Source organism: Pezoporus occidentalis, unplaced genomic scaffold, assembly GCF_034315485.1.
Source record: "Pezoporus occidentalis ecotype Australia unplaced genomic scaffold, CSIRO_AGI_Poc_V1 ctg121, whole genome shotgun sequence".
NCBI classification, from domain to species: Eukaryota; Metazoa; Chordata; class Aves; order Psittaciformes; family Psittacidae; genus Pezoporus; species Pezoporus occidentalis.
Genome location: NW_026913006.1, coordinates 86,548 through 104,243, shown reverse-complemented (window position 1 = coordinate 104,243; position 17,696 = coordinate 86,548). Strand labels below are relative to the sequence as shown.

The 17,696-nt window shown below is 36.7% G+C and overlaps 1 protein-coding gene across 1 annotated transcript in view; it reads left to right on the top strand.

Annotated features, from left to right (window-relative positions):
- Positions 1 to 17,696, top strand: part of LUZP2 (leucine zipper protein 2) — a 180,920-nt gene that overhangs the window by 91,432 nt on the left and 71,792 nt on the right. The window contains exon 5 of the mRNA XM_062607235.1: positions 5,091 to 5,153. Within this exon, the coding sequence (XP_062463219.1) occupies positions 5,091 to 5,153 (63 nt within the window). The remainder of the gene's footprint in view (positions 1 to 5,090; positions 5,154 to 17,696) is intronic.

Below are 17,696 nucleotides of genomic sequence, written 5' to 3'. Positions count from 1 at the left end.
ATGGGAGCTTGAATTTAATTCTAATTCAATATATTGTGAATGTTGTTTCTAATCCAATTTAAGCACATTTTATTCTACGGGATTTGGTGAAGTAAATCTTGATTTCAGTCAGGGTAAAGAAGAATAGAATTACATTTCTCAAAGCCAAATGAATAAAACACTGGAGGAGGGAGTTGGAAATACATACTTATTTGCTGCATTTGCCAAGGAGGCATAGTACAATGCGCACTGTATGCTAATTAGGTGTATATATTCAACAAGGAATACTTGCCTGAAGGTGTTCTTTATTAGGTACATCCCAAGGTGTAAGTAAGAATTTACAAGAATTAAGTCAAATTATGTGGAAAAATAACCTAAAAAGTTAGGAAAAGGAATCTGACCAAATTAAAGAGGAAAGGAGATCCACCAATACATTACACTTTGCATCCACCTCTTGTGCAATGTTTGGCAAGACTCTTCACTATTAGTTGTATAAATGATTCATCAGAAATTATGTTATCAATATTATCATGTATCCTTATCCATTTCGCCTCCCCGCTCTTTTAGACTAGAGAAGCCAAGAAGGGTGGGCAGCTGAGCGGTTGCTGTTCAGAGTTTCTGCTGGAGTGTTTGTTGGTGGGTACAGTCTCAGAGAGCAGCCAGTGGAGCTGTTGCTAGGGTAGTAGCAACCTTCTGAGAGTAGAAGCAGGAACTCAGGCTTGAGAAAATGAGGTGTAAAGACATTCCTGACCTCTGCAGTCCTGAGGACTGACCTGGGGGCTCTTAGCAGGAGTGAGCACTCTGTTTCCTGGGTTCTTTGGTCTTCTGCTTCAGTAGTACTAACATATGAAGAACAAGAGCAGCAGCCTGTCTTGCAACGGGTCTTTTCTAGAAAATACATGGCAGACCTCAGCTGCTCTATTTGGGATAATGCAGTGTGCAGAGGAATGCTAGTTATGATAAGGGTGGCTTAAATTTTACAGTAATCCTATGTTGCAAAGTTCAGCATCTTCCAGAAAGCCTTAGGTTGTGAGGGAGCTTCTCTACAGGCCATCTCAGAATAAAATTATGGATTATTTGTATACCAAAAACCATTTCTTTAATAGATAAAGCTTATTAGTCAGAAGCACCAAACTGGCTTTAGTTATACAGTATGCATATAAAACATGTAAGCCATCATTCCAAATAGCCTGCTGTCCTCTTTAACAGTTGAAGATTGACAGAGCTTTTTGTTATGCATTTAATATCAAATGCCTAAGCAATTTATAATATATTGTTATGTGGTGAAAAAAAGTATTAATAATGTCAGGCTATATCTCTAAATGTGAAGTGGAACCGCTGCTTCCAGAAACGGGATTAGGGACCATGGACTAATTTTCACTTTTATTTTCAAAAAGGCAGATGGCAAATGGCACATGGAACTTGGAAGTGGTTTTTTGTCCCAAGTAGATTTGACTAAATAGAGTAATGAGTGATTCCGTATCTCTGCATTAGGTTAACAGGCTCTTAGAGCTTTTTGGTGAAGGGTTCTTCACTTGACTGTGTTTCATGCTGACTGCTTGTATCCAATAGCTGGTTTTTTTTAGTAAGAGACCTCGAGATGTGTAAAGTTGTTTCCCACTATCTGCAGTTAAAGTTCATAAAAACAGCTGGATAGCACCGGCTGAGAGAGAAAATAAAGAATGAAATAGGGAATTGCTCAAAAATAGTTTGGCTAAGTAGAGTAAGTTTAGTCTGTATTTACATTCTGTTACTGTTGGTATTTTATATCATGTTTACAGTTTTAAAAAGACTTGGTGGAATGGAAATAGTTACAGTACCGTCTGTCAAAATAAAGTAGAAATGGGAACTAAGTAATGCGTTATGTAAGACTTGTAAAAATAAGCAATAAGCGATCTGGTTATCTTGAAATTAATAGGGTTTTTCTAAGGAATAGAAGACTAGCAGAATACGGGGAATTTAATTTGGACATACCACTACCAAACAAGAATCTTAAGAACCATCACAAGCTCATGTGAGCAGTATTTTTTATAAAAAAATCAGATGTTCATTCACTTGTCTCTTTGACAAAATTTTATTTAACCACAATATAATTTACATTTGATTAATTGCATTTAAGAATTCCTAGTTGGTAACAATACATTTACCTTAGCTTTTAAAAGCATTTAACACTTTGTAGAACACTTATTGCCCAAGGAAATAGTATTTCCTATGATTTAGGTAATAGACTAAGGAGTTCACTCTGGCTTTTAGAGTCAATTCTTATGTTATAACTTGAAAATGAGACCATGAAGATTAATATGGAGTATAGTAGGGTTTCCAGATATGGCCAAAATAGATGTTAATAAATGTATTCCAATCCTGTATTAATTGCTCGTGTCTTAGTCCTCAGCAAGATAGAAGAAGTCTGGAGATAAGCAAATACGCATGCAGCTGAGCTTGGACTGTGTGGTAATATGCTATATTGGTATTCCTCCATCCTTCATCTATGGTGAATAACTATTGTCTGACTCTTAGAATTACATCCCTGCCATCTGCTCAAGTATTCTGTATTTCGATGGGGGGAAATTTAATTTGAACATTTCAAGGTCACAGACTGCTGTGAGTAAAGGCCACTGGATGGAAGCTGTTGCCTTTAATAAACGTAATGAGCTCTGAAACACACAAAGCTCTGCTCCAGGAGACAGAAGCAGTGTCCTTGCTTAATATTGCAAAGTTCAGCCTTAGAACAACAGATTTTCATTACTTATTTTCATAATTACAACTAGATAGAAATTAACGGCAGCCAACATGTGGGGAAAGGTGAATGTCAAATAAGAAGGAAGAGTGGGTGGGAAGGAGGAAGAGGTGTAGAAAGTTTCTCAGTTTCAATTTTTCAGTTTCTGTGCCTTTTATTTTGGAGCTGGGTATAAATGTCCATTCTTGTTTATGATGCTGTCGGGTTTATGGTGCTGTTGGGATTTGGTGACTGAAGGTAGAAGTTTTACATTTCTTCTGGAAAATTGTATTACGCCTTGGCCTTAGGACTACCTCAAAGCAGCATGAAATGGTCTGATACGGACTGATCTTCCTTAAAGTATGAAATTATAGACATAGATGCTTTTAATTGTAGGGTTATCTCTGTATTAGCTCCAGTAGCCAAGCCATATAAATCTCTCCTATGTGGGTCTTTGTAACTATTCTTTATGACTAAATGGTCCTTCAGTTGTTAGAAATTTACTAGAAGCTTTAAAAAGGTTGTTTTAGTATGAAAGTAAAAATTAAATACTTCATAATTAATGTTATTATTTTTTTTTAAAGGGGTGTATTTTTTTTTCCTGAAACAGTAATTCTGCATGATTTAAGATCCATATCAGTGATACGAGATGTGTGTATGTTAATAGTAATTAATAAATATTGCTGGTTTAACTAATGTAGATTGCTGGTTAAATTAACAGCCTTGCAATGTCTTAAATATCTCTTTCTGACAAAAATCCAAGCTGATACTTACAACCTGTTCACACAAATAATAATTTTTGGGGGATATGTCTAATTATTTAATATATATTAAGCTTTAGAAGTGAAGTGCTTTCAAGGAATATTAGTAGTCTTTTAAGAGTGATGACTAAGAAAGAGAACACTCTTTAACAGAGGTCATTATATTATTTTTGTCAGTATTTAATGGTAGCTGGAAAATCCTTTGAACAGCTGAAAAATCAAACCCCACCATGTGAATAGTTATTTATGTTTCTCCCTGTTAATCCTGATCTTATAATTTGATCGTGACCTTTATTTTTTTGTTCTGAAAAAAAAAAATCTTATTTATTATACAGTATACACAGACTAAATGTCAGTACTCCTGGATGTGATTGCTTGGCAAGTGCTGACTAAATTAATGTTCTGTCAAAATCATCACCCTCAGTGGTCGCTGTATGTCCAGTTAGGATTTCCACAACCAAACCACTTCAAATTTTGCAAGACTTTGCAAAACAAGTTCCATTTATGCATGTCAGGTGGCACTAGTCTCACGGACCCCCACCTACTTTCCTCTCTTAAGTGATGATAATGCTCTCTGAGTTCACTTTTGATACAGATGAGAGTGATGTCGTGTTTGGTGATGGTTTTAACTTACTGACATTTGTCTACTTGAGTGTGGGCATGATTCTAAGAACAGCTGTCATAGCATGCAAATTCAGTTTCATTTTTCATCTGCAGGACATTCAAATTAATCTTTAGGTCAGTGTCTCTGTGATCTAAATCTGTTTTCTTACAGAGGTTTTGGGTTTTTAACAAGTCTGCTGAAATGTGAGAGCACCCGTAATAAATATCCTGTGAATGTAGATCCTTTTGTATCAGTGGGGGAGAGAAAGTGACATTGGGTACATAGGGATGAACATTTTTCTAATTAAGGTATTCATCAGTATCCCCCTTCAAAGTGAAATGAATGCCGTATTTTAATCTTAGTTATTAGAATTGCACCCTCCTTTCTCCTAGTAAATTCTATAATCCAGGAGGAAAGCTCAATTGTGAAAGAAACAGTTTGATTTGTAAGCATAGTCTTTTAAACTGTGTTTTATTAAATTCAGTCTTAAGACTGGAATTTTTACTTTCCATGGCAAGTCATTGAACTACATGGGAACTAAAGACCCGATTTGAAAGCTTTCACATATAATACAGTTTATTCCACAGCTGAGTCTGATCAGAATTAAGGGGTTGTTAATCTCATAAGGACCAGTACTATAGCTTTCAAAAAAAAAAAAAAACTGCATTAGAAACCTGCTATGATAGATTTTGTATTCTTAGAGTGTAAAGCCAGAATTTAGATTGTAAAAATCCGTAGTTCTCTGAAGATCATTACAGAAAAATAACCGCTATATCTACTGGTGCAAAAGTAAGCCTGCTTATGTACACTGATTTTCTTCTCTTGATTATAAGTTTTCTAGTAAATAATGCTACATGTTTGTAGCAAATACCTAACTGTGGCCTATACCAATGTGGTATAAGTTTGGGGTTGGTTGTGTTTTTGTTGTTGTTCTGTTTTCAAAGCTGTGAATGGGGTAAAAGTATGAATGGTTATCTGATGTTTAGGTACATTTCAACAACTCACACTCAGCATTTCCTTAAACTTGTAGATCAACTTTTTGAAGACTGAAATGGAAAGGAAAAGCAAAATGATCCGTGACCTCCAAAACGAGGTAAGAGGAACAGAGGATTCTCCTCTTCAGTCAGAGTTTACACTGGAAGATATTATAGTTTGTTTGCATGTTTAAAACACGTGTTGTTTAATAGAAAGGTAAAGCTCCAGTGAAATACTGTAAAGAAAAAAAAAAACAATAAAAAAATAGAGATGCCTAATAAAATTTACCCGGCCACACATTCCTAAGATGTTTTCCCAAGCTTTCTGTATCATGAATATTAATCCCAGATACATCCCCAAATCCCAAATAAAACATAAACTATATTTTCTTTAATTCATGTTAGTATTAAGCTGAACTTATTTTGAAATTTGATCTTGGAGTAGAAACTTAAAACCTCTGAACAGCATAACATTATTTTTATAATTTTTTTCTCCCCAGACAAGTTGTCTGTATCAAGATATATTTTCCCGTTCCACTGATTTGTTTTGCAAAGAACTTTGCACTTGAAAACATGCAGTTGACCTCTTGTTCTCTTACCAGTCAGGCTTCTTCTCTCTATCTCTGCAGTTCTTACAGTTTACTCATTTAAACTGTTCTGAGTTTGATGTGTATGAAAACTTGATGTCCCTAAAGCGCTTGTTTAAACAGTGTTCTCTGATGTCTTTGGTCTATGGCAATGTATATATATAGGTTTAATCTGAAAGAAGTTGAGAACTCTTTTTCAGTTGCAAAGGAAATACGGTTAATTTTAATTGTTGACATTATTTAAGCTGAGTTCACAGTTGTCTTCACCTACAGTCATAAATGTGTTGCTTGCTTTTCCCACCTGTGATCACTGGATGCTTTGCACTTAAGCCTGTTAATTCTAATAAATCATATCAGTAGAATCCTATTGACCAGCCATAAAAAAAGAAAAACATCCTATTGCTTCCTGCACACAAAGGTACATCACGAATCCAGGCCTGTGGCAAACCCCGGGAGTCACCATGTTCTGGTAGATGGTGCTCTGGTATGACTTCTCCTGTCTTCTGAATTACAAGAGCATAAGAAATGCTCAACATCTGGAATCACTGGGTTTGGGATGCTAGAAAAGACGTGTCTCTGTAGAATATCCTACGAGCCTGTTGTCTATTAATTTCTCTAAGTCCTTTTTTGATACCAGATACTTCCATAACTTCTTACACTGCCAAATTCCCTCTTACTTTGCTCTCTATGTTTATTTTTTTTTTATATTTTCCTGTTCTCCTCCTTTGAGCAAGTTTTTCTAAATTCTGAATTGTTCCTTGTGTAGCCACCTTAGCTTTATTGAGTCATTCAAGGTTTTAAATGCTTCTAATACAGCATTTTTTTACAGCTTCTAGGCAGTTTGTATGTTTTTGATTGTCTGACCCTTTCAGAGTTTGTTACTGTTTGCTTTATTTATATGTAGTACTCATCCATGAAATAAGAGTGTCTGCATACTGGATTTATGTGTGTTTTGCTGTCCTGCCACAGTAGTACATTTGACTACACTTTGTTAGCAGTTCTGAACCCATGGAAATCCTTGAGAAAAAGACGGAATAATGTCTTTTTGGGAGGGAGGGTTGCAGGGCTGGCTGTAGTAATTTACTGTGTAGCTTCTGGTGCTAAATGAAGCTTCAGTCTGGTTGAGGTCTCTCTGCTAAATGAAGAATGTAAGAGATTATGATTTTTCTTTGATAACTTTGCAAATCCTTAGAGGGTAGATAAACACACAGAAGAAAAGCATAGAAGTATAAAAAAAGAAAATATAAGCTTTATAATATAAAGAGTATAAAGTTTTGCTTATAAAACTGTAAAGTGAGTGAGTGACTGTCCTGGGCTCAGCTGTAGCAGTCATTTTTCTCCTTCTTAGTAGCCAGTGCAGTGCTGTGTTTTTGACTGATAACAGTGCTGATAACACCAGCATAATAATAACCATAATAACCAGTGGTTCTAGTTGTTGCTAAGTAATGTTTACTCCTATCAAGGACTTTTCAGTCTCTCATACTCTGCCTGTGAGGGGGGGGCACAGGAAGCTGGGAGGAAGCAGAGACAGGACAGCTGACCCAAACTAACCAAAGGGGTATTCCATACCACAGCATGTCATGCCCAGCGTATAAACTGGAGGGAGTTACCCGGAAGGGCCAGATTGCTGCTCAGGTCAGGCTGGATATTGGTTGGTGGCTGATGAGCAATTGTATTCTCTCCACTTATTTCCCTTATCATTATTATTATTGGTGGTAGCAGTAGTGGTTTTGTGTTATGCCTTAGTTACTGGGCTGTTCTTATCTCATCCTGTGGGAGTTGCATTATTTCAATTCTCCTCCCCATCCCACTGGGTTCTGAGTTGCCTCCTGAGCTTAAACCACAACACTGACATTTGTAAGATCATAAATATTTAAGGAGTACTTTTAATATGCGTCGCTACTATCCTGCCACATTTGCCTGAGTTTTTAGGGAAGTGCTTCAATGACAAAACAGCAGAAAAGACGGACAGGGGTTTTGTGAGTCTCCGAGTGAAGTTTCTAGAGTCCTGTGTAAATGTTATTTGGGACATCTGCAATTGAGACTTCTCAAAATGCAAAAATAGAAATAGCTTATAGAAAAAATATAATTAACCTTAGAGAGGTGATTAGACTAGAGGTATTGGTATAGGTGCAAGTAGAACACAACAAGCGAATACATTTCCAGTTTCCTGAAGCCTTCAGTGCTGTGTGTTCTAGTCTAGCTCATCTTCTTCTCCCTCCTCCATATATCCAAATTACATAGGACTTAATTGTCATTAAAATGGTCTTGGAATTATTAAAAAAGATGTCTGATTTATATTACTCACCTCTTTTAGGTTGTAAAATTAAAAAGGTGGTGGTGGGGGGTTCTACTGAGGAGAAGAAAAAGGCCACTTTCTTCTCTAGGGAAATCATGAATTAATGTCTAGATGCACTAAGTGGAGCTACATACTCTTCCAGTGCTTTCTACAGGTATATCAAACTCGATGTAGGAATAAAAGGATTAAATCTTCGAGAAGGAGTATAATAACACAGACGTAACTAAGGGAAAGAGACTTAATACCATATGCAGCAAAGAAGAAATGAGGTGTAGAAAAAATGCAATCAATATTTGGTCTTCCAGATTTTCAAAATTGCATGGGAAATGATAAAGGCCAGTTTCTCCTGTGCTCACCAAATATCACCCACCTCCCCAAGAGACAAGGGTTTTGCACACCTATGTGTGTAAAAGCATCAATGATATGTAGCTAAATATATATGTATATAAAAAGCAGGAAAAACTTTGTTGCAAGTGCTCAACAGCACTTGCATTCAGGTGATGCATTTGCCATTCTTTTATTCCTACTCTATCCAAACACGTTCATGTGATACATAGTGGAAAAGTCTGCACAAGTGATCAGTTTTTTGTTTCCAGTTAATCAAATTACCTCAAATGTTTCCATATTTTAATTTTACCAACTTGCAAGGTATTCCAAGAGCTGAAGGAGAAAACTGTTGGCACTTTTTATTCTGCACTTATTTGAAGAGAAAACACAGAATAGTACTTGTGATAAAAGCAGCACTATGGTCATAGCGTGCCCTGGAAATCAGAAGCTTCAGCATTCTGTTTTCGGCTCAGCCAGCTAAACTTGAGTTTAGAGAAATTTGATTTGAGACCATTGCTCAGTACTTCTGTGCATCAGCTACCATGTGGAAATGGAGCCAATAGCTACCTTACAGCTTTCTATTAAACTTATATACTATGTTTGATGGTTCCCTAAATGTTAAGTAAATTAATAACAGTTTGCTCAAATTTCAGTAATTGTTTTTGAGAGTTTCAATAGGGACTTCATATTTTGACAAAGATTTAGATGGATTTAAATGGTATGATTTCAAGGAAACATGTTATCTAGGTCTTGCCTCTAATCACTGAATATACTGTATGCTTTAAAAAATGTTGGGTTTAAAATTGGATATGCTATATATTTAAATAATAGCATTTTATATGCATATTTTTAGAAGTGCCATCTGCATATAGGTAGATAGATTCCACTAATGAAAATGGATTTCCTTTCATAGCTACTTTTTTCCTTTCAAATAGCACATTCATCCTCAGTTTGTATTGGCAAATGGTGAATTTTGCAATCTCAGCTCTTCCATGGCTGGAAAAATAATTCCCTATTTATTTCTGTTCTTTTAAGTGTGTGCCCTACTGCCATTCAACTTTGCAATTCAGGGATAGGAATAGAAAACAGCAGCCTTACAACTGAATGCTGCAGCTGTGGTGCAGTGTATGAGGAGAGACATTGTACAGAAAGGCAATTTTTAGTCTATTCAAGGCTTTGGGAAAAACAGTTAACAGCAAGAATAGTCGTTTGTGTGAAAGGAAAAACGTTCCAGATAGACTGCATAGGGATTATGTGTCTAAAAATCCTGTCTATTACGGCTCTCCAAGTGCTTCCTGCAGTAGCAGGAAAAAATCTGTCAGACTTCCAGCTGTACCATCACGTGGGCTGTGTTAATGTAGTCTAATAAAGGATGACATGTAAGCAGATAAGCTCTTATTTTAACAAGCTTCCACTGTTAACAAGAGGTCTGCAAATTCAGAAGCAATGGTGGAACTAAGAAACTTGACCAAGATGTAAAGTGAAATAGAATATATATAAAATACTTCCAAAGTTTTCACTTTTGGGGATGGTCTGTTACAGAGTGAGAAGCTCACTTCTGTCAGTCATATACAATTGCGGCAAATGATGCCAAAACTGTTCTAACAATGAAGCTATAGCAGGATGTGATGGTAACCTTTGTTTAGATCAGAAAAATTATGGGCCTTTCCATTTGCTATTTGGCATTCAGAACTGTTTGTTTTGGGTGCAACTCTGAATATGCATATACCTGATAACATTAATCTCGTAGAGGAATGTCTTCTCTGAATTGATGTGTTGTGCATGTGGTAGTTTGCCGTTCATTTCCTACTGGTACACCTCTAAAAGCCATCTTTAGTTGAAGGTAAATGTCCTAGCGGATGTATACTTCTATGCAGTTTCCATGAGTTGAATCATGAACTTTCCCTGAAAATAAATAAATGGTATGTATTCTCTACTGAAGGGTAGTGAAATGTTTATTCAACTTTGTTACATTTGACTTAGAAGTGTGTATCCAAAAAAAATCTTGCTTTTACTTGTATCATTTAATCACATTTCATTAAATAAGAAATTACTGTCTAGCTTGCTATATTATTTTTCTTGTGTATACTATATCTGTTGTGTATACTTACATTAAGGTATGTTAATATATTTATAGATTTACAACAATCCCATGTACTTATAAAGTTAATCCTGTCGTTTATATTAAACAATATATTTCGTTGCTGTTCAGGCTGTGGCAGAACTTTGAAAAATGTGAATTACATAAAAGATGTACAGTAGTACAGGCAATACAAAGTAAACCAGGAACGGGAAATGAATTTGACTGTAGCTCTTTGTAATCTGTGTTCTTTTTGCTGAGAAGCACAGTTTTAAATAACTACCTTGTAAGCAATGGGTTTGCTCTATTCATGTATAAATTGTGGTTATAGCTTTAGTGTTGAGTAAATTGTCCTAAAATAGAATTTTCTCCAAGCTCTCTGTGCTTAGCTGCACTAATAAAAGGTAAAGTCACAGCAATTTAAAGTCTCACCTGATCTATTGGGAATTTCATGCCCTGCGGGATGATTTCAATTGAATTGCATTGAATTGTGGTGGGGAAAAAAAAAACATGAGGAAACCACCCTTAGTAAAGCAGAAATAAAATTTTAAGGCTTTGAGACTGTATGCGGATACTGTTCTGTAAAGGAGGACATTGTAGTCCTTCATTCTCATTATTCTGCAGATGAAACAGACTTTTTTTAACTAAGTATAATATCCCATCCCCCCTGAGAAGAAAATTGAGTGTAGTCCTGTTCCCTCTTTGGGTGGTGCATTGGTTCTACAGTCAGAAAACATCTACAAGTGTCAGAGGTGGAGGCATTGCCCAGGAAAAGGTGAAAGAACAGAAAGACTGCAGGAGCAGCTTCAGACACCATATTGTGGCATAGCTTGGCCTGAGAAGCTGTGCCTGCTCCATCCCTGGCAGTGTTCAAGGCCAGGTTGGACATGGTCTAATGGAAGGTGTCCCTGCCTGTGTCAGGGGGTTTCAACTGGATGAGCTTTAAGGTCCCTTCCAGCCCAAACCAGTGTATGATTATATGAAAAGCTGTTTAATCAGTTGAAAATGGCTCTTAGGGGACAGCATATGAGATCATAGAGACAACAAATCCTTCTGCATCAAGATTGTCAGTGAGATATAGTGATAGAGTAGCAACTGTAGGGAATGTTAAAATGAGCTTTTGTTTTTTAAAGTTTTTTTCCTGACCTTGTTAGACTAAAGAGCTTGGGACATATTTTCTCAGTTGAATGATAATTGGAATCAGAGCAGTAATTAATGGAATATAATGGCTCTCCTGTGGACTGCCAAATTTTGGAGTATTCATTCATTTTTTTACATCCTGATCCAGGGTTTAAAGATTCACATCCATGAGTTCCTAGAAAGTGAAGGAGATGTTCAAATAAGAATATTTAGGTTAAATGTATCCTTAATAAATGTGAAGATTAAAAATCAAATATATACCTATTAAGGCTATCTTTTCATCCTGTACTTACCCTAAACTGTCTAAATTTAGACTAAACCGTCTTCTTGGATTTTGCCCAATATTCTTTGTCTGTCATCATTTCAATTGACTGCAGTGTTGAAAATCACAGCAGTGTTCTTTGCAATCTTGCTGAAGTCATACTGACCTCATGACTCAGTTTCCCCATGCTTCCCAGGGCACTATTAAATTCTTATTTCTGAAGTCCTCCTTCGATAAGTAAAATAATTTGAGATAGGTCTGAATTATTTATTTTTCTAACTCATCTAGTCTCAAATCTCTGTAATGGGCTTTTTATCCCTGAAGCTTAGTCTTTTCCAATTGTCATTTGTAATAAAATATCATCCATGGCGAAAAGAGAGAGTAATTTCCATTCTGTGGCTTCATTTCCTTTCATAGGAACTTGCTACTGGTAATTAGTGCTCTTGGATATTGATGCGACATAATGTGGTGGTGTCTAATGTAAACTTCAATGAGCATTTCAAAGATCAGATTTTCTATGTGTTTGGAAAAAGGGAGGCATCTTATTTTTATGGAAGCAAAACTACTAGCTCCTTCACTACATCTTATTTCAAAAAGGCAGCAAAATATGAAGTATAAGAGATCATCTTGAATAGTGAAGTTTAGAACTGTATTCTGCCCTTCACACAACTCTCAAGGACATCTGTTGCAGCTTCATACCAGGTAACAGGGGCAGCATGAAACCTAATTAAAATCTTTGATCTTTGAACTTGTACAGAGAGTTCTGTGAAACTCTGTGTTATCCAAATCAGTGTTTTCCAGCTTGAAAGATTTCAGGAGCAAGGTGGCGTGATCAGAGCCAAGCTTCAAAGAACTTGAAGCATAGATAAAATTTTATAATTAATGGAAAACTTTCCCTGAAGCTAGCATAAGTTTTGCTAAACAGGAAAAGTGCTGAACTTATTTATTCATGTTATGCAGACAAGTGGAAAAATTTGCTTTTAGTTCCAAGATGTTAAAATTCCACAGTGGAAAGACCACTAAAAACGAAGTAACAGTGATAGATGTGGTTAAAAGGAAAAAGAAAAAAAAGTAAATCACTAACTTCAAGCTGTTGCCACTATTGATTTTTATCCTTAGATGAAATAATAAAAGAGTGCTTAACAATCATCTTTCCGTGGTTCATAAAGAAAGAGAAGGTGAGCTGTTGATTTCGTCATTACAAATAATGCTATTCAATTACTGGTGTTTGTCTCTTAAAAGATCAAAAAAGAGACTGCTCCTGAGAAGCTCTGAGTCATCCATATTCAGTGTCAGGTATTCTTTGCTTCTGAAAACACTGTATGTGCTTAATATATAGCCACAACGGTTGATAAAAGTATGAGACATAAAATAAACTTTGCTTATTAAGTGAAGAAGTTGCTTGATAAAGTTGTACTGCACCTGGATTGCTCCTGTTCTGGGCTGAGATCTCTCTAGCAATTGTGAAGCTCAAACGACTGCATTAGTTGGCAGGGACATGGCTGTCATAGTCATAACTAGATTTCCATGATAGTCAATAAGAATGTAGAGAAAAAAGACTAGGAAGCCCCAGATTGACCATATTACAGTACATCATACAAAACTTCCATTAAGTTCCAGGGAGAAGGCTTGGGGTGTTCGCGTTTTCTTTAGGATCATGGGGTTTAATGCAGATGTTTACTTGCTAAGTGCAGTGGGACCAGAAAGTGTTTTTTTTTAATATTTTCTGCCATTCAGAGGTTCAAATTGACTACTACTGTCGTGTACTTTTTAATTTTAATCAGGAGATGTAGCTGGAATATGTCCGCTTTATATGGTGAAGTAGTTTTCAACTGCAGGTTGATAGCCTGTGTCTTTATAAAGATTAGAGTCCTCTCTTGAGACTCATTATCCTCTAGCTGTAATTCGATCAACTAGATACAATATTTGGAATGATAATTCTAATTATGTGTAGAGATTCAAAGAGGATAAAAAGATAATAAAAAATACTTAACTGAAATTCATGTTAAATTATTCTAGAAAAGAGCCTCACATGAAATTCCTAAGTTGTGAGTCATCTTATGACCTGAGCTGTCTATTCAAGCTGTTCAGTTGTGACCCCTCCATGTTGTTATAAAAGAACTAGAAGCACATGCAACTTTCTTCTTGACAGCAAAAAGAACTGATTCTCACATACTTCGGATCTATTTAAGCTTGAAAACCTGGACTATTCTCAAATGCAGACGTCTTTGTTCCTGCAAAGAAAAGATCAGCAGTCTTAGGAGGGGTATTCAAATTTGTTCAACTCAAGTACTGATGTAGAATTTTTCCTAAGGAATAGCTCAGCCTTTCTAGGGAGCTGCTTGCCTTAAAAATGTAAAAACCTTTATTGTGCAGGGCAGCACAAACAAAAAAGTCAAATTTGACTGGCCTCTTCCTATAAAATCACTGCAGCAGTTCACTACGTGATAGGAAATCGTTCACCCTCTATGTCCAGTCAACTTCATACTTAAATTTAGTAGAGATTGTGCTGTTCTGGGCCAAAATTGCAGTTTTCTGTTCGCCAGTAACATCTTAAGCATCTCAGTCTTCTCTTCCATGCTCATTTTGAACACTGTTCAACAATATTTGGGGCTGCAGATGTTACTGGAGAAGGAAATATTAAGTAGATCAATCGACTTGTCATAATTTTTGGCATAATACTTAAGGTGAGTTGCATTGATTGTATTTAGTTGTTGTGTAAGTACTGTATTGATATTAAGAAAGCTGGTTTTATAGCTATGCTATAATTCAGAAGTACTGATTTCATTAGATTACTTCCAAGTGGCTTTGCCATATCTGTCCCAATGATTTGGCCCATTTGTCAAGTTTACCTATAAAAGCCTTCCCATGGCATGAATCTTCTGTTCTTCAGAACTTAATTTTATGGTTTTTACAACCAAAAATGCTTGAAAGAACAATCACATTAATACATGAATTACTGCCTTTTTTAATGATCTCTGTCTTGTAAACTTTTTAAACCAGAGTTTAATAGATGTGGAAATGTTTCTAAGTGAAATTATAAGGGTTTAATCAAGCAGGTGCTCCTTAAGTATTCTGGAAGGTGTTGTCTTATCTCAGTTTTCTTTTGTGAGTAAGAATCTAAGTAGAATTTTATCAAATAGCTACATGTACTCAGGAAAGGTCTGCATGGATTAAAAAGAACTGTTGTGTAAAAGATTCATATGGTTCATCCACAAGCTGTGCTGTCTTTTATGTATTGTGATTACTTTCTTATAATGTAAAATAGTTATTAAATTTCAGACTATAAATTTAATCCTGTGTCAGGTGTCCACTTCCTGATCACGTGCATGCGTATTTGCGCATATATTTGTATGGAAGTATTTTTCTGTACTTTTAAGTCAAAACCACCCTTTACCTATAGATTCTGGTATGTGTTTATGTGTGTACAAGAATATAACATAAAGCTAAAAAACAGGTTAAAAGTACCATGATGCCAGCAGTTGATCCACTGAAAACTAATGGCTCAGTTTCTCTGGATATGCCTAGGAAACTTTTGCTTGTATCAATTTGCTGATCTTATTTCTTGTATAAAAACTTCAAACCTTCCCATGTCATTCTCAAGTTATTCTGTTTCTGGCAGAAGTTTTGGTCCTTATGTGAGGTTATTTTTCAGTTTCTTTCAGTGCAGTTTTGCTCATTTGCTGAAGAAGATGATTTGATCTTAAATTTTAAGTCCTTCAGTGTAGCACTGAGCTAGAAAATCCACATTTTCTGAATTAGCCTTAGCAATTGTCTCAAGTATTACTTTATCCATTTAGTTTTTCTTAAAATCATATCAGCCTGCCATCCTTAATTTTGACAGTGAAGAGCTGGTACTCTGCAAGAACCTTTAAACACAAAGGATTTTATGCCAGGGCCCATATTTTAGTGCAAAAATTAAAGCATCTTCCTGAGAAGCAGAACAGTCATTAATAACTTCCTTTGGTCTGGGTGTGTGTTCTTTTGAGCTGTTTACTTGTATTTTAAAGGTCAAAGCAAGATGGTAAAAAAAAATTGTGAGGAAAATGAGGATGCAGGTGCTAGGATTATTTTTTGTTCATTTCCAGTTTCAAAGAATCCCAGACTGGTTTGGGTTGGAAGTGATCTTAAAGCTCATCCAGTTCCAACCCCCTGCCATGGGCAGGGACACCTTCCACTAGAACAGGTTGCTCCAAGCTCCACCCAGCCTGGCCTTGAACACTGCCAGGGATGGAGCAGCCACAGCTTCTCTGGGCAACCTGTGCCAGTGCCTCACCACCCTCACAGGGAAGAACTTCTGCCTAAGAGCTCATCTCAGTCTCCCCTCTGTCAGGTTAAAGCCATTACCCCTTGTCCTGTCCTTACAGGCCCTTGTCAAAAGCCCCTCTGCAGATTTCTTGTCAGCCCCTTTAGTCACTGGAAGCTGCTCTAAGGTCTCCCTGGAGCCTTCTCTTCTCAAGGCTGAACAAGCCCAGCTCCCTCAGCTTGTCTCCAGAGCAGAGGTGCTCCAGCCCTAGGAGCATCATCTGGTTGATTACTGATAAGAAGCTGCTTTCCATTTAAAATTATGTATGTGGACAGCAAAAAAATGGATATTGGATATAGTAAGAGTTGTGTAGAACAAAATTCCCAGGAGCAATGTGATCATGCCCTGTTTGATGGCTAGTTGTGCCTTCAGTTTGGCCCAAATGAACAATAGGAGTAGATGGGTGTTGAGTTGGCCTCTGCTCATATGCTGCTGCATTGCTTCAGTAGTCACAGTGGCCAGATGATCCCCATCAGGTTTCTGAGGTAACTCCTGTGTATCATTGGTATTGAATCAAATGCTTGCTATGCTGTAAATGTCTTTTTTTTTATTGCTGCATGCAGTCAGTAGGCAGATTAAATATAAAGGACTTTCTTTTGGTGGCTTTTTTTTTCCCTCCCTGAATTCCCTACAGCATAATTTGTTCTTTTATAAAAAAAATCTTTTCTTGCTGTGTTACAGTTGTGAGATTTTGTGTATTTGGTTTGGCCAATGCAAGGTGCTTAGCGTTTAAACTTTAGATTTTATGCTGATGCATTTTAAGTCTCAGGAGAAAAGAAGTGAAGATCCAGAACCTGAGAGTTAGAATCTTCTCCTTCCTTTGCCAGAAGATGAGCTTAACTAGAACAAGGAAATATTAGCACTCAGGCATGAAATTGATATCCTGTAGCTGTTCAATGGATGCATATTAGTTTTGAGTAAAAGCATTAACCTCCTGTTTACCAGTGCTTCTGATAATTTTAATAACCAACTAATCACCTCTGCAGCTGTATACCTCTTCTACTTTCAGGCCTCAGCAGAGGCAGTTCAGGCCTCTTGAGGTCCCACCAGAAGTTTGTGAAGTAGCGGGACAGTTAGTTTAATCTGCTGACCTTTGCATCAGGATCCCTGAAGTGTTTGCTGAGTCTCATCTGTTTGAGCTGTGGTATGAGCATCACCTCTGTGATGAATGCCTTTGCTGCAGTGTGGGCCATGACAGCTTGGTTGGCTATTCTTCACTAGTCCCTAATCAAGATGCTGATTTTTCTGTGGCTTGGATTGCCCTTTTCTTACTTGCTATATACCTTATTTGTATGTTTAATCTGTTATTCTGAAGAACAATGAGTAGAACCAATTCTTAAATTAAGCAAAATGAGCTAGCATCACATGTGTTAAATATCACAACAGGGGATAGGACCACATACCTGCCTGGCATGCCAGGCATACTTACTTATAATTTCCAGAATTATTAGTCTATGAATCTGTGAATTTAAATCCTGAACTTGTAGGAATTTGGAAAGGCACAGCTTTAGGAGTGATGTGAGGTTTGGCTTTTGAGAAATAATTACAGATTCCAAGACATTCAGCTGTTGGAGCAGTAAGATTATGAAAAGATTGCTCCTCTGAAAATCCAGCTGTGTTCAGAAGTAGTGACATAAAACGTGCCACTTTTGAACAGTATG